At 43.0% G+C, this 22,215-nt stretch overlaps 1 protein-coding gene across 1 annotated transcript in view; it reads right to left on the bottom strand.

Annotated features, from left to right (window-relative positions):
- The window catches only part of Tsbp1 (testis expressed basic protein 1), a 46,436-nt gene extending 35,605 nt beyond the window's left edge, over positions 1-10,831 (bottom strand). The window contains exons 1-4 of the mRNA XM_052164427.1: positions 10,819-10,831; positions 9,145-9,228; positions 8,504-8,536; positions 6,400-6,531 (exon numbers count right to left, since the gene is read on the bottom strand). Coding sequence (XP_052020387.1) covers positions 6,400-6,531; positions 8,504-8,536; positions 9,145-9,228; positions 10,819-10,831 — 262 coding nt within the window. The remainder of the gene's footprint in view (positions 1-6,399; positions 6,532-8,503; positions 8,537-9,144; positions 9,229-10,818) is intronic.
- Positions 10,832-22,215: the final 11,384 nt, after the last annotated feature.

Here is a 22,215-nt window from a genome sequence, read left to right as displayed (position 1 = left end):
CAACCGAATTGGACTGCTGGTATATCCAAGAACTGTTTGCAAATGGATCAAGCTGCTGCTGCTGACTTGTGAACTGAACTGCTGATTTCCAGACAACACTGATGGGAGTTGCTTCAAAGAACCTTTCTAAATAGGTCCATGTCCCCTCCTCCCTCTACCCCCTGGTATTCTTTCTTTTCCACTACCTCTGATGGGTGGTGAGCTACAAGGGAGATTAGAGAATTTAAGAACCATCATTAAAAGTATTGAAAAAAATTATAGTTACACTCACTGTCTGAGTGTGTTCTGAGGAGGCATAATTGTCACTGAGAAGTTGAGTCCCCAAGAACTAAGAGCCACAGAGACAACACCAGATAATACCTGTACTTCTTTGAACACTTTTAACTTCACTGTCCAAATCATACCACAGTGCAATCAATTTTCAGGGATCTGTCCCCAGATCAATACTAAGGAAGGTGCACTTAAGTGTTTAGTATTTGTGTGATCTGGAATGGGGTGCAGGGGCTTCCCTCTAGTAATCTAATGATACTTTCTTCTTCTGCCTGTGTTGGGGTGTAATTGACATAAGATTGTATAACTTCATCATGGGTTGATATAAACATTGCAAAACAATCAATCACCATGTTCAAGCAAATAAGTTTACTAATCACTTCGCAGATTATTTTTTTTCTTGTTCCGATGAGAATACTTTAAATCCATCCACTGAGTGAATTGCAAACATATATTAATTATTCTGTCATTAGCTCTTCAGGGTGTATTCCCCTTAGAATGTCAAGTTAGTGCCTTTGACTAGCATTGCCTGTTCCTTTGCCCCTGGTCTTTTGAAATTGTCTTTATAATATTTTGATGTATATGCTTGACCCAGGGAGTGGCACTATTAGGTGTGGCCTTGTTGGAGTAGGTGTGTTACTGTGGGCATGGGCTTAAGACCCTTCTCCTAGCTTTCCGGAAGTCAATGTTCTACTAGCAGCCTTCAGATGAAGATGCACAACTCTCAGCTCTGCCTGCACCACGCCTGTCTAGACGCTGCCAAGCTTCCACCTTGATAATGGACTGAACCTCTGAACCTGTAAGGGAGCTCCAATTAAATGTTGTCCTTTATAAGACTTGCCTTGGTCATGGTATCTGATCACGGCACCTAACTAAGACAGAAGTTGGTACCAGGGACTGGGGTATTGCTGTGATAGGCCTGACCATGCTTTTGTTTGGAAGAATGTGGATTTTAGGACTTTGGATTTGGAAAGCCATGGAGTGCTTTAAGGGGGGTTTGATGGGTTGTCCTAGTTGGAGTGTGGAAAACTTTGTTGCTGAGGGTTATTTGAACTGTGGAAGCCTGGTTCTAGAGGTTTCAGAGGAGAAGAATTTTAGTATGTGGCCGAGAGACTGTTTTCGTGGCATTTTGGTGAAGAATGTGGCTGGTTTTTGCCCTTTGAAGAATCTACTTGTGGCTAAGTTAAAGAGATCTATATTAATTGTATTGACAAAGAAAGTCTCAAAAAAGTCCAACAGAGACTTTGTTCTCTGGTCAAGTCTCATGAAGAGCATTTTGAACAAGCATAGCATGCTTAGAAAGGTAAAATATAAAAAATGTATGGTGTGAGTATCAAAGGGGTACCAGGAAATAAAATGGACCCAAATTCTGTGTTCTAGAAGATAACAGATGAAGGAAGACTTACTTTGGGCCAAGATATTAGCCAGCTAAGTTTAGATTCAGGCACAGTGGTGCATACCTTTAATCCCAGGAGACAGAAGGTGCAGACCCAGTTGTAGTTGACAGGATCATGCAAAGGAGTTGAGGCTTGGCACACTGAAGAGAGCCTATCAGAGGCTATTAATGAGGCCTATTTGCAGTGGAAGACACCAGAGTATTGGAGATGCCAGTACCATGGGATGATCATTAAGAACAACAGCATCAGTGGAGTGAATCAACCTGAGCTTAGAATGCTACAGAGGAGAAGTGACACCAGCCCTTGTAGGAGCCAGAAGATCATGTGTGGATCCTGGACATTGAAACAAGAATCTGTAACATTGAAGTTGCCTTGGAGGCCCCAAGATGTTTGAGATATCAGAGCGATGGGCTATTTGCTGAGGAAACTGCTACTTGGGAGTGAAACCAGCCCAGAAGAAAGGAGTTTGTTGTGGTCAACAGAGATGTAAAGGGAGTTGGAGATCTGAAGACCACTTTGACATCAGACATGCAGAGATGCAAAAGTTCGGAGTTTACCCAGCTTGTTTCCTGTCTTGCTTGGGGATTACAATTAAGTGACTGGATGAATCTCAGAAGAGACCTTGAACATTGGATTTTTAACATTGTTGAGACTGCTATAGACTATGGGGCCTTTTGAAGTTGAACTAAATGTTTAGGTATGGCTCCATAGACTCATATGTTTGAACAAGCCTATGGGGGCCAGGAGTGTAATGTCATAGTTTGTATATGCTTGGTCCAGGGAATGGCACTATTAGGAGGTATGGCCTTGTTAGAGTGAGTGTGTTACTGTGGGTGTGGGCTTAAGACCTTCCTCTTAGCTGTCTGAAAGTCAGTCTTCCACTAGCAGCAGCCTTCAGATGAAGATGTAGAACTTTCTTCTCTGCCTGCACCATGCCTGTCTAGATGCTGCCATGCTCCCACCTTGATGATAATGGACTGAACCTCTGAACCTGTAAGCTAGGTCCAATTAAATGTTGTCCATATATGTCTTTCCTTGGTCATGGTGTTTGTTCACAGCAGTAAAATCCTAGCTAAGACAAACATGTTTGCATAAATTTATTTATTTTCATTTGTAAGCTTATTTGTTGAGATTTCATATGTGAGTACTGTATTTACATAATTTTCTCCCTGCATCTGTTTCCTACAACTCCTTCCACACTTGCTCACTCCTTTTCAAATTCATGTTCTCTTATCATTAATTATTTTTGATGCTGACATTAACTATCTATCTATCAATTTATCTATCAATCTATTTATCTATCATCTATACAAATTACCCATCTATTGTTTCTCAAGTTCATAGTCTTTTATATTACTCATTTTGTTATACACCCCATGCTAAACCCAGTGAGAAAAGTCAGGGCAAGAACTCAAACAGGGAAGCAACCTGGAGACAGGAATTTAAGCAGAAGCTATGGAGGGACACTGGTAACTTCTTGCTCCCTAGGGCTTGCTCAACATTAATTCTTATACCTACGACCCTCTACCAAGGGGTGGCACCACCCTCAGTAGGCTGAGCCTTTCCACAGCAATCATCAACTAATAAAACACACTGCAGTATGCCTCCAGGCCAATCTGGTGGAGGCATTTTCTTGGCTGAGGTCCTCTCTTACCCAATCATTCTAGCTTTCTTCCAGTGGCAGTCTATGGATGTGCCCAGGGCTCACTATCCCAACAGTCACACCCAGATCTCATTAAGAGCCACTAGACTTGCTTATCTTTCCAGTTTGAAGTCACTAAAATGGATAAGACATCCAATCTATAACTAAAGGTTCATGAAGCTATGGATTGTAGAAGCCAATACACACACACACACACACACACACACACACACACACACACACACACACACACCATAAACCCCCAAGAGTTGAGGAAACTATGGTCACTCAGTTTGCTGCATGTACCCCCCATTATGCTCACTATCCCTTCCTTTCCTCCTCTATGATTCTTGCCATACAAGAAGTAGAGGTCGTGGAGAGTGGACTGGCCTCATTCTCGACTATAGAGGAAAAGACTCAGTTTTCCACCCTGGAATATGACATGATCTTTACAAGTGTCAGGTGCTTCATTAATTATGTGCCTAACTCATTAATCATGGAAGAATGGTGGATTTTGCAAATGCCTTAATCACAGAAGAATGGTGGATTTTGCAAATGCCTTAATCACAGAAGAATGGTGGATTTTGCAAATGCCTTTTCTACAAATCTCAAAGTGGTCCTATGACTTAACTCCTTCATTTTCTATCTCGTATTAGTTTGAAAGGAGAAGTAATTCCCCACTGATTATGGCAAATGACTCGTTTTTAGAATACATAATTTGGTCTGCTTATATTTCATCCACTGTTTTTGCACCTGGCTCTTCGGTGATGTAGCTGGTATTTTCTTCTGGTGCATCTGCCTGGCTTTGGTATCCGTGTAATGCTGCTCTGGGAACGCTGAGTCTTGGAGCATCCCTTCCTCATCATTACTGTGAGTTTGATTGTATGGGACTCATTCTTTATGAAATTTAAGGTCAATTCACTTGTGTGTGGGCCTGGACTTGATGAATTTTGCAAATAGCTGATTCTTTTCTCCTTCTGACAGGAACTGCTTCCAGATGCTGTCCTTTGGGAGACACTTGGGAAGTGAGTCATGTTTCAAGAGCCCCAGTGAAGGTATCTGAAATGGCTCAGGAGAAATATTCTTTTGTTTTGTTTTGTTTGTTTGTTTGTTTGTTTGTTTCCGAGACAGGGTTTCTCTGTGTAGCCCTGGCTGTCCTGGAACTCACTCTGTAGACCAGGCTGGCCTCGAACTCAGAAATCCGCCTGCCTCTGCCTCCCAAGTGCTGGGATTAAAGGCGTGCACCACCACCGCCCGGCTGAGATATATTCTTGATGGAGTCTGTGGAACATCATCTGGCAGCTTATCTTCCCAGTCCCCCAATGTGGTGATCATGTAGATGCTGCAAACAGACCTTTGTAGGCATCTGTGCCTGAGCTCAGGTCAAATGCTGACTGAACTCTGGGCAGTAAAGGTGGTTTAGGTAGTAATTAGTATTCTCTTGGGAATAGTTCTCTTGATCTTCTATTTTACAGTAAATGGATGCGGCCGAGTTGATTTGGGAGTTTCAAGGCCCTGTACTCTTCAGGCGATGGCAAGGCTATTTGTGGCTGCTGTAGGCAGCATTATGGGGAGAATTGTAAGTGGGAAACAGTGGGAACATTTAAAAAGTATTTTTTTTTTTTTTGGCCACAACAGGATTGCTTGAATGTTATTAGAGAGATCAGACTCCTTGCAAAGAAGCTGGCTACCTTGTGTCAGAACAGTAGGAAGTTTGCAGACTTTGCCTGTGGCAGGGTCAAAACTGTCAAACTTTAAGTTTGTAAGACCCCCAGAGCTGCTTTGGGATTTGTTTCTCAGTCAACCACCCAGGAACTCATGGGCCACCAAAATAATGGTCCAAGGGAGAGTGGTGATCCTCCTACTGTTCCCACAGCATCTGTGTGATGCTGTTTTGCAAACATGTAGAATGTAAGAGTTACATAGCCATCGAGGCTTCTATAAAGACTCATAGTCTATGGAGGCTCTGAAAGCCCTGGTGTGGGTCACAAAGTAACTGCTTACAGGTATTACTCCTTCATGTAAGCAAGTGTGAGCAGGCAAAAGTGAAATCAAAGATACAATGAGGGGCCATAAGAAGTTGGGGGTGTTAAGAATATGGAATACCTGCTGAAGGAAGCCATAGGTAGTGAGGTGGAGTCAGTGCTGCAGAGAGCCTAAGTGGGCTGCACACAGCAGAGGTGGTCTGGGGACTCGAAAGCCTAGGACTGTGCTACTGTGCACTGGGGTGCTGATATGCACTCAGGGACCCAGTGTTTGCTCTCTGCAGGGCCCAGGACCAGCTTCAGTCGAGGTGTACTTTGGCTGTGTCACATCTCCCTTTTGGAGGAAGAATATTTGCCCCATGCTGTTGCATCTAGGGGCTCTGTGAATTGTTTTGTCTGAGTTTTTGAAGATGCCCGGAGCTGGAAATTTGCCTCAGGTCTCAGAAGAAACATGGGACTTGGGTGTTTGACCTGTTCTAGAAGTGTTGAGACTTCGGGGACTCTTGAAGAAGAGCTAGATGCATTTTATTCTGCAGGATGCACAGGAGCCTGCGGTGTGGATCCCGAATGTGCTCCAGAAGGTCGCTTTGGAGACTTGGCCCCCAGTGCAGTGTCCAGGGGTGGGGTCTTTGGGAGGCAACTAGAGCATGAACACTCATCTCATGATTGGATTGATTTGTTTTATAAACCTGTGGATTAATGGACTTTGGACCAGAGGTTGTCACAGAAGTGAATGCTCTCTGCTTTCTGTGAGCAGTCCCAACAAGCTCCTGTCATAGTGTGCTTCCTTGCCACAGATTCAAAGCAACTGGATCAAGGCTCCATGGGCTAGGACATCTGAGTCAGCAGCCAGGCCTAAGTCCTTTCTTTTAAAGCTGTTTCTTTCCTTCAGCTGTTTTATCACAGGATGAGTGAGTGACACATGGGCCTTACAGATGCTCATGGCAGGAGGAGGATTAATTCCCCTATAACTTGACCATAAATATAATTATCTCAGTCATCACATGAAATGTCTGGAGGATTGAAGGAAAATGTAAAATTCTTAACTCCTTCTAAACAGACGTATGTATTCATTTCTTAACAAGCCACTATGTAATTTATTTACCGCTATCTGATGAAAACGAGCATCGGGATCCTAAAGGAAAGGAGACACAATGAGACTTCTCATTGTTTACAACATCAGTGCACCATAGGAAACCAAACTGTTTACCTCGTTTGTGTCTCCCACTGGAAATACCTATGTGAAAAGAAAGAGAAAGGAGACTGAGTTATCAATATCTCATCAGGATATAAATTTACTGCAAGGGCTTATCAATTTCCCAGTGTTCCTATTCCTTCATCCTTAATTTCAGAAAAGAAAGAGGACCCAGAAGGTCTTTGCTCTCCACTCTTGTATGTCACAAATCATAGAGATGGAGAGGAAGGGGAAGTGAACATAAATGGAAGATATCTATAGCAAACTAAGTAACCAGACTTTCCACACCTCTTGGGGGGGGGGGTTGTGGTGTGTGTGTGTATGTGTGTGTGTGTGTGTGTGTGTGTTTGCTTCTACAATCCATAGTTTCATGAACCTTTAGTTAGATTGACTGGTGTATCCATTTTAGTGACTTCAAACAGGAAAGAAGCAAGTCTAATGGCTCTTAATGAGATCTGGGTAGATAGTGAGCCCCAGGCAAATCCATAGACAGCCACTGGGGAAAAGTTTTGAGGCAGAACAGTAGAAATGCTGATGTGTCAGAGTGAAGGACATCTGTGGGACACTGTGCAGGGAACCTCAGTGCCTTGGAGTCTCATCAAATTACCTTTGTAATTACTCTATACTCATGCCAGACTGCATGTCATAATTTGGGGGATAACTAGCCATAGATAATGCTAAATATTGAAATTCAGCAATCAACAATCCTTTCTTAATCTTAAGTGGGTGAACACTGGGGTTCTGAGCCTCAGCACCGGGCTCAGCTTCCCTGTTAGCAGCTGAGCACGCACAAGCATCAGCTGTTTAAATTATCAACTTCATTTTCCAAAACAGGGATCATAAATTTTGTGTGTCCCATGTTTTATTGTGTAGCTTTCAAGGTATCTTTTCAATATGCTATTTAGCCTTCATTACAGTCTATAACATATGTATTTTATTCATTTAAAATTATTTTTAGTGTATGGGACAGGTGTTTTGCCTATATGCATGTCTGCGCATTATGTGCCAGCAATGTCCATAGAAGTTACAAAATGGTAGTGGATCTTTTGGAACTGGGGCTATGGATGGCTGTGAGCTGCCACGTGGGTGGTGGGAATTGAACCTGGCTTCTCTGAAAGAGCAGACAGTGCTCTTAACCACTGAGCCATCTTTCCAGTCCCTTTTGATAAATAAGTCCCAGTTTTTATAAACAAGAGGTGGAAATTATTTTAGTGGTCTTAAGAAAGAGAAATGTTTGCCCCTTTTGGGAAAAGTGCACAACTGGTTTTGCATTTGCATAGACATGAGCATAGGGAAAGCAGTTGGAGGTGTAACAGCAGAGTCTGTTGTACACAGAGCTGAGTGAAGCCACTATTTCCTAAGGAACACATTCTTCATGACTTGTCTGTAGACCCTAATCTTTTTGTCCCTACCATCCTCATGGTCCAGAAGCCCGGCACCTAGGGAGAAAGGAGAGAGAACTCCGTGATTGTGTTTCTTGATGGTCAGCAAGAATCTAAGAGTTAATGTAAACAGGAACGTCTAGAAATGTGGGTTAACTGTGAAGAAACGGTTTAGAATATTGGCTAGATAGGTGATCAAGAGTCGGGGGGGACTCTCACTGCATCACCCAGCTTCTTCTTCCTATGCAGTAGTCCTGGGCTAGCTCTCAGAGACATGTCTTTTCCTCCCCTTCAGAGAAATCTTCACTGTCCCAACTCTCACTATTCCTGACTATTAGAACCTTCTGTGTAGCTGCCCTATGGAAGCTCTCTTCACAGCAAGACTTAGACCTTCTCCTGAACCATCAGGTCTAATGCCCAAGGGATCTGCTGATCCCAAGGCTTGGTGTCCTTGCTGCTAAAAGAGGAGCCACAGGATCATGCACACTCACACACTACTAATCTGGATCTCTGACAAAAGTGTAGCTCACGGTATGACATACTGATCAAGTTCTGCATGTACACTGGGAGCCAGCCACAGCAAAGAACCCATGTTTGCTAAGCACTTGTCACTCTTGTCATTGGATACTCACTCTGTTCTGAAGTATATCTGGAGACCCGCGCCTCTGTGGAAGGGTCAGGCAAATGCTTCTGTTAGCTATTTGACATTAGCTGTATTCTTCCTGACAAAACTTTCTGTTCTCTAGACCTAGCTCCCTGACAAGAGCCTAGCATGTCCATTCGGCCCTGCCATGCTATCCTGTTTTCTCTCTGAGGGTTCACAGGTACTGAGAAGAAATCTGGGGCACACAGGATGGATACTGAGAAGGATTCTGTGGAGAGGGATCATAATTCTATGAGCCCTGTCCCATCCCTCTGACAGGCACCAGTCCCGTGCTGCCACTCAGCCCTGGCTTCTTTTTCCACACTGCTAGATGCTTGCTTCTGCCAGAATCTTGTTTTCCCACATTTTCAGACTAGAACGGTTTCCTTTGGAACAGAGATAGATTTTGTCTTAAAGTGTTATTTCTCTTGCTAATGCTGATATTGTTGTTGTTAGTGCTGAGAGAGCTTTAAAGTTTCACATTGTGAGCAGAGTCACCGACAGGAAAAGATCTCTGAGCACCTTGGCAAAGTCTATAGTTATCTCGTAAGTAGAGACAGACTCAAGCCTCATCTTGTCTTCCCTCCCTGTGAGACTTTTCTAGGGAGTCAAGTTGCCATGGTTACTCACCGCTTCTACGCCGTGTCCATCTTGCTAACAGAATAGCCAGAATAGCAAGGGCCAATACAGTTAGGATGACAGCCAAAACTATTTCTGAAACAAAAGAAAAACCGTTAGACTTTGAGCCATGTCACAGATGGGACAACCGCTGCTGTCACACCGGTGGGCGGTTCATTCTGTCCCTGCTCCCTTCTTCCTCAACCCCTTAACTGATTTTATCATTTTTAGGTGGCCATAGCCCAGACTGTCTTTGAGCTCACTATGTACCTGAGGCTGGTGTTGATTCCTGATTCTGCCCCTGCCTTCCATGCGCAGGATTACAAGCCACATGGCCAAGCCAGGCGTCTGGGTTTATCTTCCTCATGCTTCTGTCTTTCCTGTCCCAGCTCAGTTTTAGCTCTGATGCTTGCTCTCTTTGTTTTGTATTAAGAACCATCATGGCTGCTATAACCCTTGCTCTAAAGTGGGCAATTTGAGAGATATATTTTTCTCTGGAACCCCTGTTCTCTGGCAAGTGAAGGTTGTAGAGATCAGTGGTCTGGTAAAACTGTCCTCTGAGGTATGAGCAAAAAATATTTGAACTTCTATATTTCTATATTTCATGAACACATCTAATTTTGCTTAAAACATATTAATATATTTGTACATTTATAACATTTATAGGTATACATATATAAGGAATACTATTTTTTTCAAGGATGAGCAATTAAAAGTTTTGGAGGCCCTGGAAAGATATTGTCTGAAGTAGTGACATTTAATGTGAGCCATGAGAAGACAGGTGTTTCTTATCAGTGAGAAAAACCTTGGGGTCATCGCCCACAGAGCCTCATGATAAGATGGATAATTGTGAACTTTGTCACAGAGACTGAGAAGTTAGTACACACTAGGACTGTCTGTATGTTTATATGATTGATTTGTACTTGATATTTAAGGTAGGGCAGAAAAGACAAGGAAGGGGAGATACAATCCTAGCAGCTACAAACCTGTGACAGTGGAAATGTTGGAGAATATTAAACTTTGAATGATCAAGGAAGTACAGTATTCCACGATCAAGAATACTTTCAAAAAGCACTAGTGGCATCCACATCACACTGTGAGCACACACCTCCAAGTAGCAGGTAGACCATATGTCTTCTGGGGTTTTATAGATGCTTGGCAATGTGAGGAAATTCTGCTGCCAAATCCACCTTCAGAGATTTGCTGGGACTGTACCTCTGAAGTCAACAGCCTGTCTCCATCATGAGATTGAGAAACTCTGGTCAAAGTGATATAAGCTTAGACAGTGAGCTCAGAGGAAGTACCTGAAAGCAGCGGTCCCCTTGCTCAAGTCCAAAATACTCTGGGGGGGGGGGCATTTGGAAGATGTGGTCATCCCGGGTATGGGTCAATGGGGATGAAGTTATCTCTCAGTGCTGAGGCAGATAGTGGAGTGAACAATGTTATAGGAAGGATGGTGGGGGAGGAAGCTGTGGCAGGGACCTGAGGAGAAGATTGCTCTAGAACTGACGTGAGCATAGGCAACTTTCCCTTAGCTTCCCAGAGGAATTAGTCAGAATGAAAGAATGGAAGTAGATTTGAGAGGAAACCAGGTAGGAGAACAAACCAGTTCTGTTAATGCCCTCAAGACTCAGCTCTTGAGAGAGTACATATCAAGAAAATGTCAGAGAGAAAGCTGGATCTTACCGAGATCTGCCATCTTCCGGTTATTGTCTCCAGTAAGTTCCACGTCATCTGGTCTCTTTTGTCAGAGAGAGCTCAAGATAAAACAAGCGTTGAAAGGCCACCACCTTTGAGCTATGAGACCCTGAGTATCAGAGAGATCCTCATAGACAAAGGTGCAGAAGGCCTCTCAGGAATTGTGTGGCTTAGGTTGATCGTATCTATGGGGGATATGGCCTTTGAAGGTTCTAGAATCTGTGTTGTAACAAAGACTCAGAACATCCAAAAGCCAAGGGAAGTTCCTAGAGGTGAGGGCTCTGAGAGACCAAATGTAAGGACACTTTGGAGGATCTTGAATTCACATATGAGATTCATACTATTGGCCTTTACAATAATTTCTAATAGTCTGGATTCTTAACTCAAGAGGTCATGTCTAATTCATGTTGAGAACCTTTAGCAGAGTAGGTATTTTATGATTCATTGTTAAACAAAGGTGAACAATTCCTATAAAGATAAGAGCCTTCAAATGAAGATGACCAGGGAGGTGATGGTATTAAGTTAGGTGACAGAGTCTTGAATCAGATGTGTGGTGCTGTAGACTAAGCGCCATATGGGGTTTCACACCGTGTGGCGGTAACAAAGTAATAAGCACCAAAGCACCTCTTGTTGAAGTCTGTTAGCCACGTGGCTGTGCAGTGGGCAGCTTGCAAGCATACAAGCAACTCCCCAGTAATCTTCATACCTCCACTAACCTTTAACCTCCCCAGTAACCCTCATAACTCCCAAGTAACCCTTATACTCCTAAGTAACCTTTATCTCCCTAGTAGCCTTCATTACCCCCAGCCCCAATAATCTTTATACCACAGGTAACCCTCATACCCCCAGTAACCTTCAATCCCACCCACCAAATAACCCTCATAGCCCCCTCTACAATAATCTTTCAAGATGGATACAGATGTTGGAAGTTACCCTACTAACACATGGCTCGGTTTCTTTTGTTAAAGGTCATGTGATGTACACAAAGCCACATTTTCCTTCAGAGTTGAAAGCTTACTGTCTGAGGATGTATTTCTTGGGGGTAAGCAGCCAGCCCTGCAAGAGAAAGGATGCCCTTTAGTGTCAGATATCACACCTTCAGGACTGGGCAGTACTACTTTGTTTTAAGTCAATCTTGATAGTTACAATCCTTACTCCATTTTTATGGTATAAGTCCATGAGATAGTTTTAAAGAAAGTTTTCTATCTTTAAGTTTAAATCTCTAAACTTTCTATAGTAATTTAAAAACTTTGTTAAAATTTAGCATGGATCCACTACAAAGTTATTAGGACATTATATGTATAGTGTATGTGTGTGTGTGTGTGTGGGGGGGGTGTTAGTGTGGTAGAGGCCACATGAAGGCACTTAACATTCTTTGTCTTGTTTCCTTTGTCAGGTTCTTTCCTGAGTTCAGGTTTTTAGGGTAGGCTGGCAGCCAGAGAGCCTCATCAATCCTTCAGTCCCTGCTGAGCTTAGAGGTACATAGCCCCACACCTGATTTATTCTGTGGGTGCTGGATTGAAACTCCATGCTTGAATAGCAGACCCTCTTACAAGTTAAACCATCTCTTCAGATCCTCAACTATAAAACCTTGACTTCGGTAACAACACACCATAATAGAATAAGGATTTGGTTGCATAACATTTTATAAAAAAGATTGCTACTTCAGTTTCCAAGTTGCTCTTGTGTGACTTTAAGATACTTTGTCAGTGTGATCAAGAGCTTACAAAAAAGGGGACCCTATACCATCACAACAGGAAGACTGGCATAGTGAGGGTACCTGCTGATACTGGGGAACAGATAAGAAAGGTGAGGGTATCCAGTTGTATTAGTCAGGGTTCTCTAGAGTCACAGAATATATGGGCAGTCTCTATATAGTTAGGGAATTTGTTGGTGACTTACAGTCTGTAGTCCAACTTCATAACAATGGTCAGCAGCAGCTGTGAATGGAAGTACAAGGATCTAGCAGTTGCTCAGTCCCACAAGGCCAGCAGGCAAAGAAGAGTGAGTCTTTTTTCTTCCAATGTCCTTATGTAGGTCTCCAGCAGAGGGTGTGGCTCATATTAAAGGCATGTGCCACCACACTTTTAATCCCAGGTGACCTTGAACTCAGAGAGCTCCTTGTCTTAATCTTATGGAATTCATAGCCACTATGCTTCAAGATCTCCATGCCAAGATCCAGGTCAGAAACTTGTATCTCTGAGCCTCCAGATTAGGATCATAGGTGAGCCTTCCAATTCTGAATTGTAGTTCATTCCAGATATAGTCAAGTTGACAACCAGGAATAGCCACTACACCTGTATCGGGGAGGCAGAGTGATATCCTGGAGCCAGTGACCCGCCTTCCTAGTACTCCCCCAGGAGCTATTCTGCATAAGGCCTCAGACTTCTCAACTCCACTGAGGGCCCTATAGTTAACGCCAGCATCTTCTAGCAGTTGCTGGCCATCTCAGGAACTCTCAATGAGGAAGTCAACTGCTGTGGTCCACACAACTGCTGCTTTTGACATGAAAGGCCTCATAGATCTGTCATAGCCTATGGCACTTAGAACGAATTTCCCCTCTCTTTCCTCCTTGGAGCTGTCCTAGATGAAGTTGTCATGCCCTGAACAGAGTCAGACCTTCCATGAGTAAGAAGACTGAGCCAACAACTGGGCGGCGGCGGCGGCGGTGGCGGCAGTGCAGCAGTGGCTGGTCCAGCCGAAGGGCCATCAGCAGTGGAACCAAGGTGACACAGGGTCCAGTTAGGCCCTGCGCCCACGACCACTGACCTTCGCTGGCCAGCCGGGCTGCAAGCAGCTGCGGATTTACGGTGCCTTTCACCACACAGAAGCCACATCAGAACTCTGCCTCCCGCCAGTCAGAAGAGACTCACCTCCATCTTGGTTTTGGACTCCAGAGAGATCGGACAGACTGAGGTACACAAACATAACCCGAGGCCAACATCACGGGGGTCTAAGCCCAACTGGCGTTGGCCTGCACCCAGGCCCTGGGCTGTTCGGGGGGCCATCGGGGTGCCAACCTAGCCAGGAGGTTTTTGTGCCTGCGCCTGCGCGTGCACCGCCATTTTGCCTACAGGACTAGCAGGCAAAGCCGTCTAACAGGCATAGCCTGAGGCTAACAAAGCGGGGGTCTAGGCCCCAACAGGCCCTGGACTGACCCCAAGAACTGGGCGGCTTGGTGGGCCATCTGTGTGTCAACCCGCCCAGGAGGTTGTTAGCCCAGCAGACTCTCCCGGCACTTTCAGAGAGTGCGAGCGCACACGCCCGCCATCCTGGCCACTTGACAGACCCAATTAACAGTCATAGCCCAAGGGGAACTTTGCTCGGACCTTGGCCTCCCAGGCTTTTACCTGGACCCAGGGCCTGAGCAGCCAGGCTAGCCTTGTGTGCACCAACCCGGTTGGGAGATCGGCTGCCCAGCAGAGTGATCAACACGCGGAAAAGGTCCCAGCAGCACACACCATCAGCACTCCCTGAAGGTGCAAACCAGGCTCCATCTGGTTCACAGACACAATCTGGGGCAAAGCACACTAGAGCTGCAAGGGCACCCAAGAGAAGGACAGCACATCAGCAATCTGCTACAGGGGAAACCCAGCCATATAGTGTTGCAGTAATAGCCCCAGAGCCCCTCAGGAGGCCCAAACACCAGCCAGGGACAAGACCAACTAACTCCAGAGAACAAGATGGCAAAGGGCAAACGCAGGAATGCTACTAACAGAAATCTAGGCAATATGGCAGCATCTGAACCAAACTCTCCAACATCAGCAAGTCCTGGTTATGCCAACACACCAGAGAAACAAGATTTGGATTTAAAATCACTGTTCATGATGCTGCTAGAAGAACACAAAAAGGACATAAATGAATCTCTTAAAGAAATACAGGGGAACATGAATAAGCTAGAAACCTGTATAATGGAAACAGAAAAATCACTTAAAGAAATGCAGGAGAATAAGGCTCAAGAGATAGAAGCCAATAAAGAAGAAACACACACACACAAAAAAAACCTTAAAGAAATGCAGGAGAACTTGAGTCAAGAGGCAGAAGTCATGAAAGAGGAAACACAAAAATCTCTTAAAGAATTATAGGAAAACACAAACAAACAAATGATGGAACTGAGCAAAACCATCCTGGATCTAAAAACAGAAGTAGAAACAACTAAGAAATCACAAAGGGAGACAACTTTGGAGATAGAAAACCTTGAGAAGAAATCAGGGGCCATAGATGCAAATATAAACAACAGAATACAAGAGATGGAAGAAATAATTTCTATGCTGAAGATACCATAGAAACCATTGACTCAACAGTCAAAGAAAATGCAAAATGCAAAAAGCTTGTATCCCAGAACATCCAGGAAATCCAGGATACAATGAGAAGACCAAACCTAAGGATTATAGGTATAGATGAGAGTGAAGATTTACAACTGAAAGGGCCAGCAAATATCTTTAACAAAATTATGGAAGAAAACTTTCCCAACTTAAAGAGAGAGATACCTATGAATATACAAGAAGCCTACAGAACTCCAAACAGACTGGATCTGAGCAGAAATACCTCTCGCCACATAATAATTAAAACCCCAAATGCACTAAACAAAAAAAGAATATTAAAGGCAGTAAGAGAAAAAGGCCAAGTAACATATAAAGAAAGACCTATCAGAATCACACCAGACTTCTCACCAGAGACCATGAAAGCTAGAAGATCCTGGGCAGATCTCATGCAGACTCTAAGAGAACACAAATGTCAGCCAAGACTACTATAACCAGCAAAACTCTCAATCACAATAGATGGAGAAACCAAGATATTCCATGACAAAACCAAATTTACACAATATCTTTCCACAAACCCAGCTCTACAAAGAATAATAGGAGGAAAACTCCAATACAAGGAGGGAAATTACACCCTAGAAAAAGTAAGATGGTAGCCTTCCTTCATCAAACCCAAAAGAAGATAATCACTCAAATATAAAAATAACATCAAAAATGACAGGAAGTAACAATCTCTATTCCTTAATATCTCTTAACATCAATGGACTCAATTCCCCAATCAAAAGACATAGACTAACAGACTGGATAAGGAAACAGGACCCTTCATTTTGCTGCATACAGGAAACACACCTAAATGTCAAAGACAAAAACTACCTTAGAGTAAAAGTCTGGAAGACAATTTTACAAGCCAATGGTCTCAGGAAACGAGCTGGAGTAGCCATTCTAATATCAGATAAAATTGACTTTCAACCTAAAGTCATCAAAAGAGACACTGAGGGACACTTCTTGCTGGTCAAAGGAAAAATCCACCAAGAAGAACTTTCAATTCTGAACATCTATGCTCCAAATGCAAGGGCACCCTCATTCGTAAAAGAAACTTTACTAAAGCTCAAAGCACACATTGCACCTAACACAATAATTGTGGGGGACTTCAACACTCCACTCTCCTCAATGGATGGATCAGGAAAACAGAAACTAAACAGGGACACAGTAAAACTAATTGAAGCTTTGTACCAATTGGATTTGACTGATATTTATAGAACATTTCACCCTAAAGCAAAAGAATACACCTTTTTCTCAGCACCTCATGGTACCTTCTCCAAAATCGACCATATAATTGGTCACAAGACAGACCTCAACAAATACAAGAAGATCAAGCTAATCCCATGCCTCCTATCAGATCACTATGGTGTAAGAGTGGTTTTCAATAGCAACAAAAACAACAGAAAGCCCACATACACATGGAGGCTGAACAATACTCTACTCAATGACGCCTTGGCCAAAGAAGAAATAAAGAAAGAAATCAGAGACTTTTTAGAATTTAATGAAAATGAAGGCACAACATACCCAAATCTTTGGGACACAATGAAAGAAGTGCTAAGAGGAAAACTCATAGCCCTGAGTGCCTCCAAAAAGAAAATGGAGAGAGCATATGCTAGCAGCTTAATGACACACCTGAAAGCGCTGGAACAAAAAGAAGCTATTTCACCCAGGAGGAGTAGAAGACAGGAAATCATCAAACTCAGGGCTGAAATCAATCAAGTGGAAACAAAGAGAACCATACAAAGAATCAATGAGTCCAGGAGCTGGTTCTTTGAGAAAATCAACAAGATAGATAAACCCTTAGCCAGACTGACCAAAGGGCACAGAGAAAGTATCCAAATTAACAAAATTAGAAATGAAAAGGGAGATATTACAACAGAAACTGAGGAAATCCAAAAAATCATCAGATCCTACTACAAAAGCCTATACTCAACACAACTGGAGAATCTGGAGGAGATGGACAATTTCCTAGACAGATACCAAATACCAAAATTAAATCAGGACCAAATAGACCATCTAAACAGTCCCATAACCCCTAAAGAAATAGAAGGGATCATAGAAAGTCTTCCAACCAAAAAAAGCACAGGACCAGATGGTTTCAGTGCAGAATTCTATCAGACCTTCAAAGAAGACCTAACACCAATACTCTTCAAACTATTCCACAAAATAGAAATAGAAGGAACCCTACCCAATTCCTTCTACGAAGCCACAATTACACTGATACCAAAACCACACAAAGATCCAACAAAGAAAGAAAACTTCAGACCAATCTCCCTTATGAACATCGATGCAAAAATACTCAATAAAATTCTTGCCAACCGAATCCAAGAACACATCAAAACGATCATCCACCATGATCAAGTAGGCTTTATCCTAGGGATGCAGGATTGTTTCAATACACGGAAATCCACCAATGCAATCCACTACATAAACAAACTCAAAAGAAAAAAAAACCACATGGTCATTTCATTGGATGCTGAAAAAGCATTTGACAAAATTCAGCATCCTTTCATGCTTAAAGTCTTGGAAAGAACAGGAATTCAAGGCCCATACCTAAACATCGTTAAAGCAATATACAGCAAACCGGTAGCCAGCATCAAACTAAATGGAGAGAAACTTGAAGCAACCCCACTAAGATCAGGGACTAGACAGGGCTGCTCCCTTTCTCCTTATCTTTTCAATATTGTACTTGAGGTACTAGCTCGGGCAATTGACAACATAAGGAAGTCAAAGGGATACAAATTGGAAAGGAAGAAGTCAAACTATCATTATTTGCAGATGACGTGATAGTCTACCTAAGTGACCCAAAAAACTCCACTAGAGAACTCCTACAGCTGATAAACAACTTCAGCAAAGTAGCAGGTTATAAAATCAACTCAAGCAAATCAGTGGCCTTCCTGTACTCAAAGGATAAGCAGGCTGAAAAAGAAATTAGGGAAACGACCCCCTTCACAATAGCCACAAACAGTATAATGTATCTTGGGGTGACTCTTACCAAACATGTGAAAGATCTGTATGACAAGAACTTCAAGACCCTGAAGAAGGAAATGGAAGAAGACCTCAAAAAATGGGAAAACCTCCCATGCTCATGGATCGGCAGGATCAATATAGTTAAAATGGCCATTTTGCCAAAAGCAATATACAGATTCAATGCAATACCCATCAAAATCCCAACTCAATTCTTCACAGAGTTAGAAAGAGCAATTATCAGATTCATCTGGAATAACAAAAAACCCAGGATAGCTAAAACTATTCTCAGCAACAAAAGAAATTCTGGGGGAATCAGTATCCCTGACCTCAAGCAATACTACAGAGCAATAGTGTTAAAAACTGCATGGTATTGGTGCAGTGACAGGCAGGCAGATCAATGGAACAGGATTGAAGATCCAGAAATGAACTCACATACCTATGGCCACTTGATCCTTGACAAAGGGGCTGAAAACATCCAATGGAAAAAAGATAGCCTTTTCAACAAATGGTGCTGGTTCAACTGGAGGTCAGCATGCAGAAGAATGCGAATTGATCCATCCTTGTCTCCTTGTACTAAGCTCAAATCCAAATGGATCAAGGACCTCCACATAAAGCCAGATACTCTGAAGCTACTAGAAAAGAAACTGGGGAAGACCCTTGAGGACATCGGTACAGGGAGAAAGTTTCTGAACAGAACACCAATAGCATATGCTCTAAGATCAAGAATTGACAAATGGGACCTCATAGAATTACAAAGTTTCTGTAAGGCAAAGGACACCATCAAAAGGACAAATCGGCAACCAACAAATTGGATCTTCACCAATCCTACATCAGATAGAGGGCTAATATCCAATATATATAAAGAACTCAAGAAGTTAGACTCCAGAAAACCAAACAACCCTATTAAAAAATGGGGTACAGAGTTAAAGAATTCTCACCTGAAGAACTTCAGATGGCGGAGAAACATCTTAAAAAATGCTCAACTTCATTAGTCATTAGGGAAATGCAAATCAAAACAACCCTGAGATTTCACCTTACACCAGTCAGAATGGCTAAGATTAAAAATTCAGGAGACAGAAGGTGTTGGCAAGGATGTGGAGAAAGAGGAACACTCCTCCACTGCTGGTGGGGTTGCAAATTGGTACAACCACTCTGGAAATCAGTCTGGCGGTTCCTCCGAAAACTGGGCACCTCACTTTCAGAAGATCCTGCTATACCACTCCTGGGCATATACCCAAAAGATTCCCCAGCATGTAATAAGGATATGTGCTCCACTATGTTCATAGCAGCCCTATTTATAATAGCCAGAAGCTGGAAAGAATCCAGGTATCCCTCAACAGAAGAATGGATACAAAAAATGTGGTATATATACACAATGGAGTACTATTCAGCCATTAGAAACAATGAATTCATGAAATTCTTAGACAAATTGATGGAGCTGGAGAACATCATACTAAGTGAGGTAACCCAGTCTCAAAAGATCAACCATGGTATGCACTCACTAATAAGTGGATATTAACCTAGAAAACTGGAATACCCAAAACATATTCCACACATCAAATGAGGTACAAGAAGAACGGAGGAGGGGCCCCTTGTTCTGGAAAGACTCAGTGCAGCAGTATAGAACAAAATCAGAACAGGGAAGTGGGAAGGGTTGGGTGGGAAAACAGGGGGAGGAAGGGGACTGATGGGACTTTCAGGTAGTGGGGTTCCAGAAAACGGGAAATCATTTGAAATGTAAATAAATATATCAATAAATTAACACACACACACACACAAGCCAAAAATGAAACAAAATGAGAATAAATACTGTGTTTAAATTTTCTAGCACTTGGTAAGAATGTTTGCTCTATTGAGGTTGAGTAAAACTACTTAAATGAAAAAAAAAAAAAGAAGACTGAGCCAATTAAAAAAACACAAAAACACCTAAACTCCTCATCCATGGGAAGTGCGGGATCATATTAATCCACAGGAGACTTCTCCAAACATTTAATGAAGAAACAAAAGCCTTCCTCTGTAAGTATTCACATAACTGAAGAAGAGGAAAGGCTTCCACTCTCACTTTAACAGAATCCTTATCTTGATACCAAAGTCAAATGGGGACACTGAGAACAAATGACACACAGGCATAGAGTTGCAGAAGTTCTCAAGTCAATACCAGCAAACCCGATTCAACAAGTCACTGGAAGAGTCATACAGCATGACTAATAACAGCTTGTCCCAGGGATGCCAGGATATTTCTATACATACATCAGAATAGGCCATAGAAAGTGCAAGAAAAAAATCAAACCACAGACTCAATATTTGTAGAAAACATCTTTTCAAATTTAGACATTCTTCCATGATTGAAGCTCACAATATATTTGATATGAAAAGAGGATACTTCAGTGTGACAGAGAACATGTGTGACATTTCTATACCTGTCATGACATTCAAGGGAAAAGCAAATGAAAACCTGGCCCTGTAAGATCCTATAAGAAACAAGGAACCTTGTGGAGTGGTTATGGCAATCATTTTTAGAACATGAGACCAAAACAGTTATCTGTATATATATAAAATCTCTCTCTCTCTCTCTCTCTCTCTCTCTCTCTCTCTCTCTCTCTCTCTGTGTGTGTGTGTGTGTGTGTGTGAGAGAGAGAGAGAGAGAGAGAGAGAGAGAGAGAGAGAGAGAGAGAAAGAGCGAGCGCGCATGTATGTGTATGCACGTCACAGCCAGATGTCGATTAGCACGTCATTCTTCAGAAGCCATGTACCTTATTTGAGACGGTCTCTCTCACTGTGACCTGGGGCTTGCTGGTTAGGCTGGTGTGCCTGGCCAGCAGGCCTCTGGGATCCACTGCCTCAGCCTCTCCAGTGCTGGCATTACATTTGGGTGTCACAAGTCTAGCTTTTTATGTAGGTTCTGAAGGTCTGCTGAGGTCATTATGCTTGTGTTGTAAGCACTTTCTCGACCGAGCCATCTCGACTGAGCCAGCCTCAGCTTGATCAGGTCTTGTTCTGCCCACTCCACATGCAACTGCATGACAATAAGTTAGTGGAATATTGAAATGAATTTGAAGAAAAAAAATCTTCCTATTAGAACCTCGTAGATCACAAGTCTGTGATCTTAGCTACTTCAGAGGGTAATAAGTTCAAAGTTATTTGCAAAACAGTAAGTCCCATCTTAAAGTAAAAAGAGATCTGGGCCTGTAGCTCAGTGGGAGTCACTTGCCCAGCATGCATGTGGCCTTAGGTTCAATCTACTCAGAGTTAGCTTGATCTTTAAAGGGGCTAACACTTTACCATGGAGCTGTTGACGGGAGAAACATCCCAGATGGGGAAAGAACTTAAACTCTTCCCATGTACGATATTAACCTTCGGGGCTGTGAGAAGTTCCTTTCCTGGGCATCCATAATTCTGATTTGACTTTAGCCTATTGTGCTAACAGATATAACATCAGGTAAGTTGAATCAAATACTGCAGGAAGTGAAGCCTTGCCTCCAGCTGTGGCCTGCAGAGATGAACACATCTCCCAAGGCAACACACCAATTCAAAGAACTGCTTCCAGTCCAGATCCAACTCTGCTTGGTTCTCTACACTCCACACTCCCAAGACTATGACTTTTAGGACTTCAGCTGAACCCTGGCAGGACCCCACCTTCTTCTCCCCAGGATGCTCAGCCTCTGCTTTGAGTGTCTTCTTTAAGAACTGGGTCATTCAAGACCACAGAGACCCTCATCTGTGCTTCTAGGGGAGCCACTGAAATCAGCAACAGTTCCGGTTTTATTTCTGCTTGGATGGGAGGGTAGCCCAGGAACCACACAGCTCTGCAGGAAAAGGTATCCCAATAGAAGGGCATCTTGAGACACAAAGACCAGGAACCACATAGCTCTGAGAGGAAGCTTCTTCAGCAGAGGCATTGAAGCTCCCTGGGGGAGGTTCTCCCCAACTGAACTTAGGCGCCTCAGCCCTGCTCCTTCTCATTTTTTCATTGCTTCTTTTCTTCTTGGTTTCATTTCTGATGAGAGAGTCACGCTAGGCAGCAAATCTCATAAAAGAGATTTACTGTAGGGTCCAGGGTGTGGAGGGACAAATCCAGGGATGGCTGTCCTCTGCTCCTGGGAGCAGGGGA

This window comes from Apodemus sylvaticus, chromosome 19, assembly GCF_947179515.1.
Source record: "Apodemus sylvaticus chromosome 19, mApoSyl1.1, whole genome shotgun sequence".
Classification (NCBI taxonomy): Eukaryota; Metazoa; Chordata; class Mammalia; order Rodentia; family Muridae; genus Apodemus; species Apodemus sylvaticus.
This window is presented reverse-complemented; position numbering and strand designations above follow the sequence as displayed.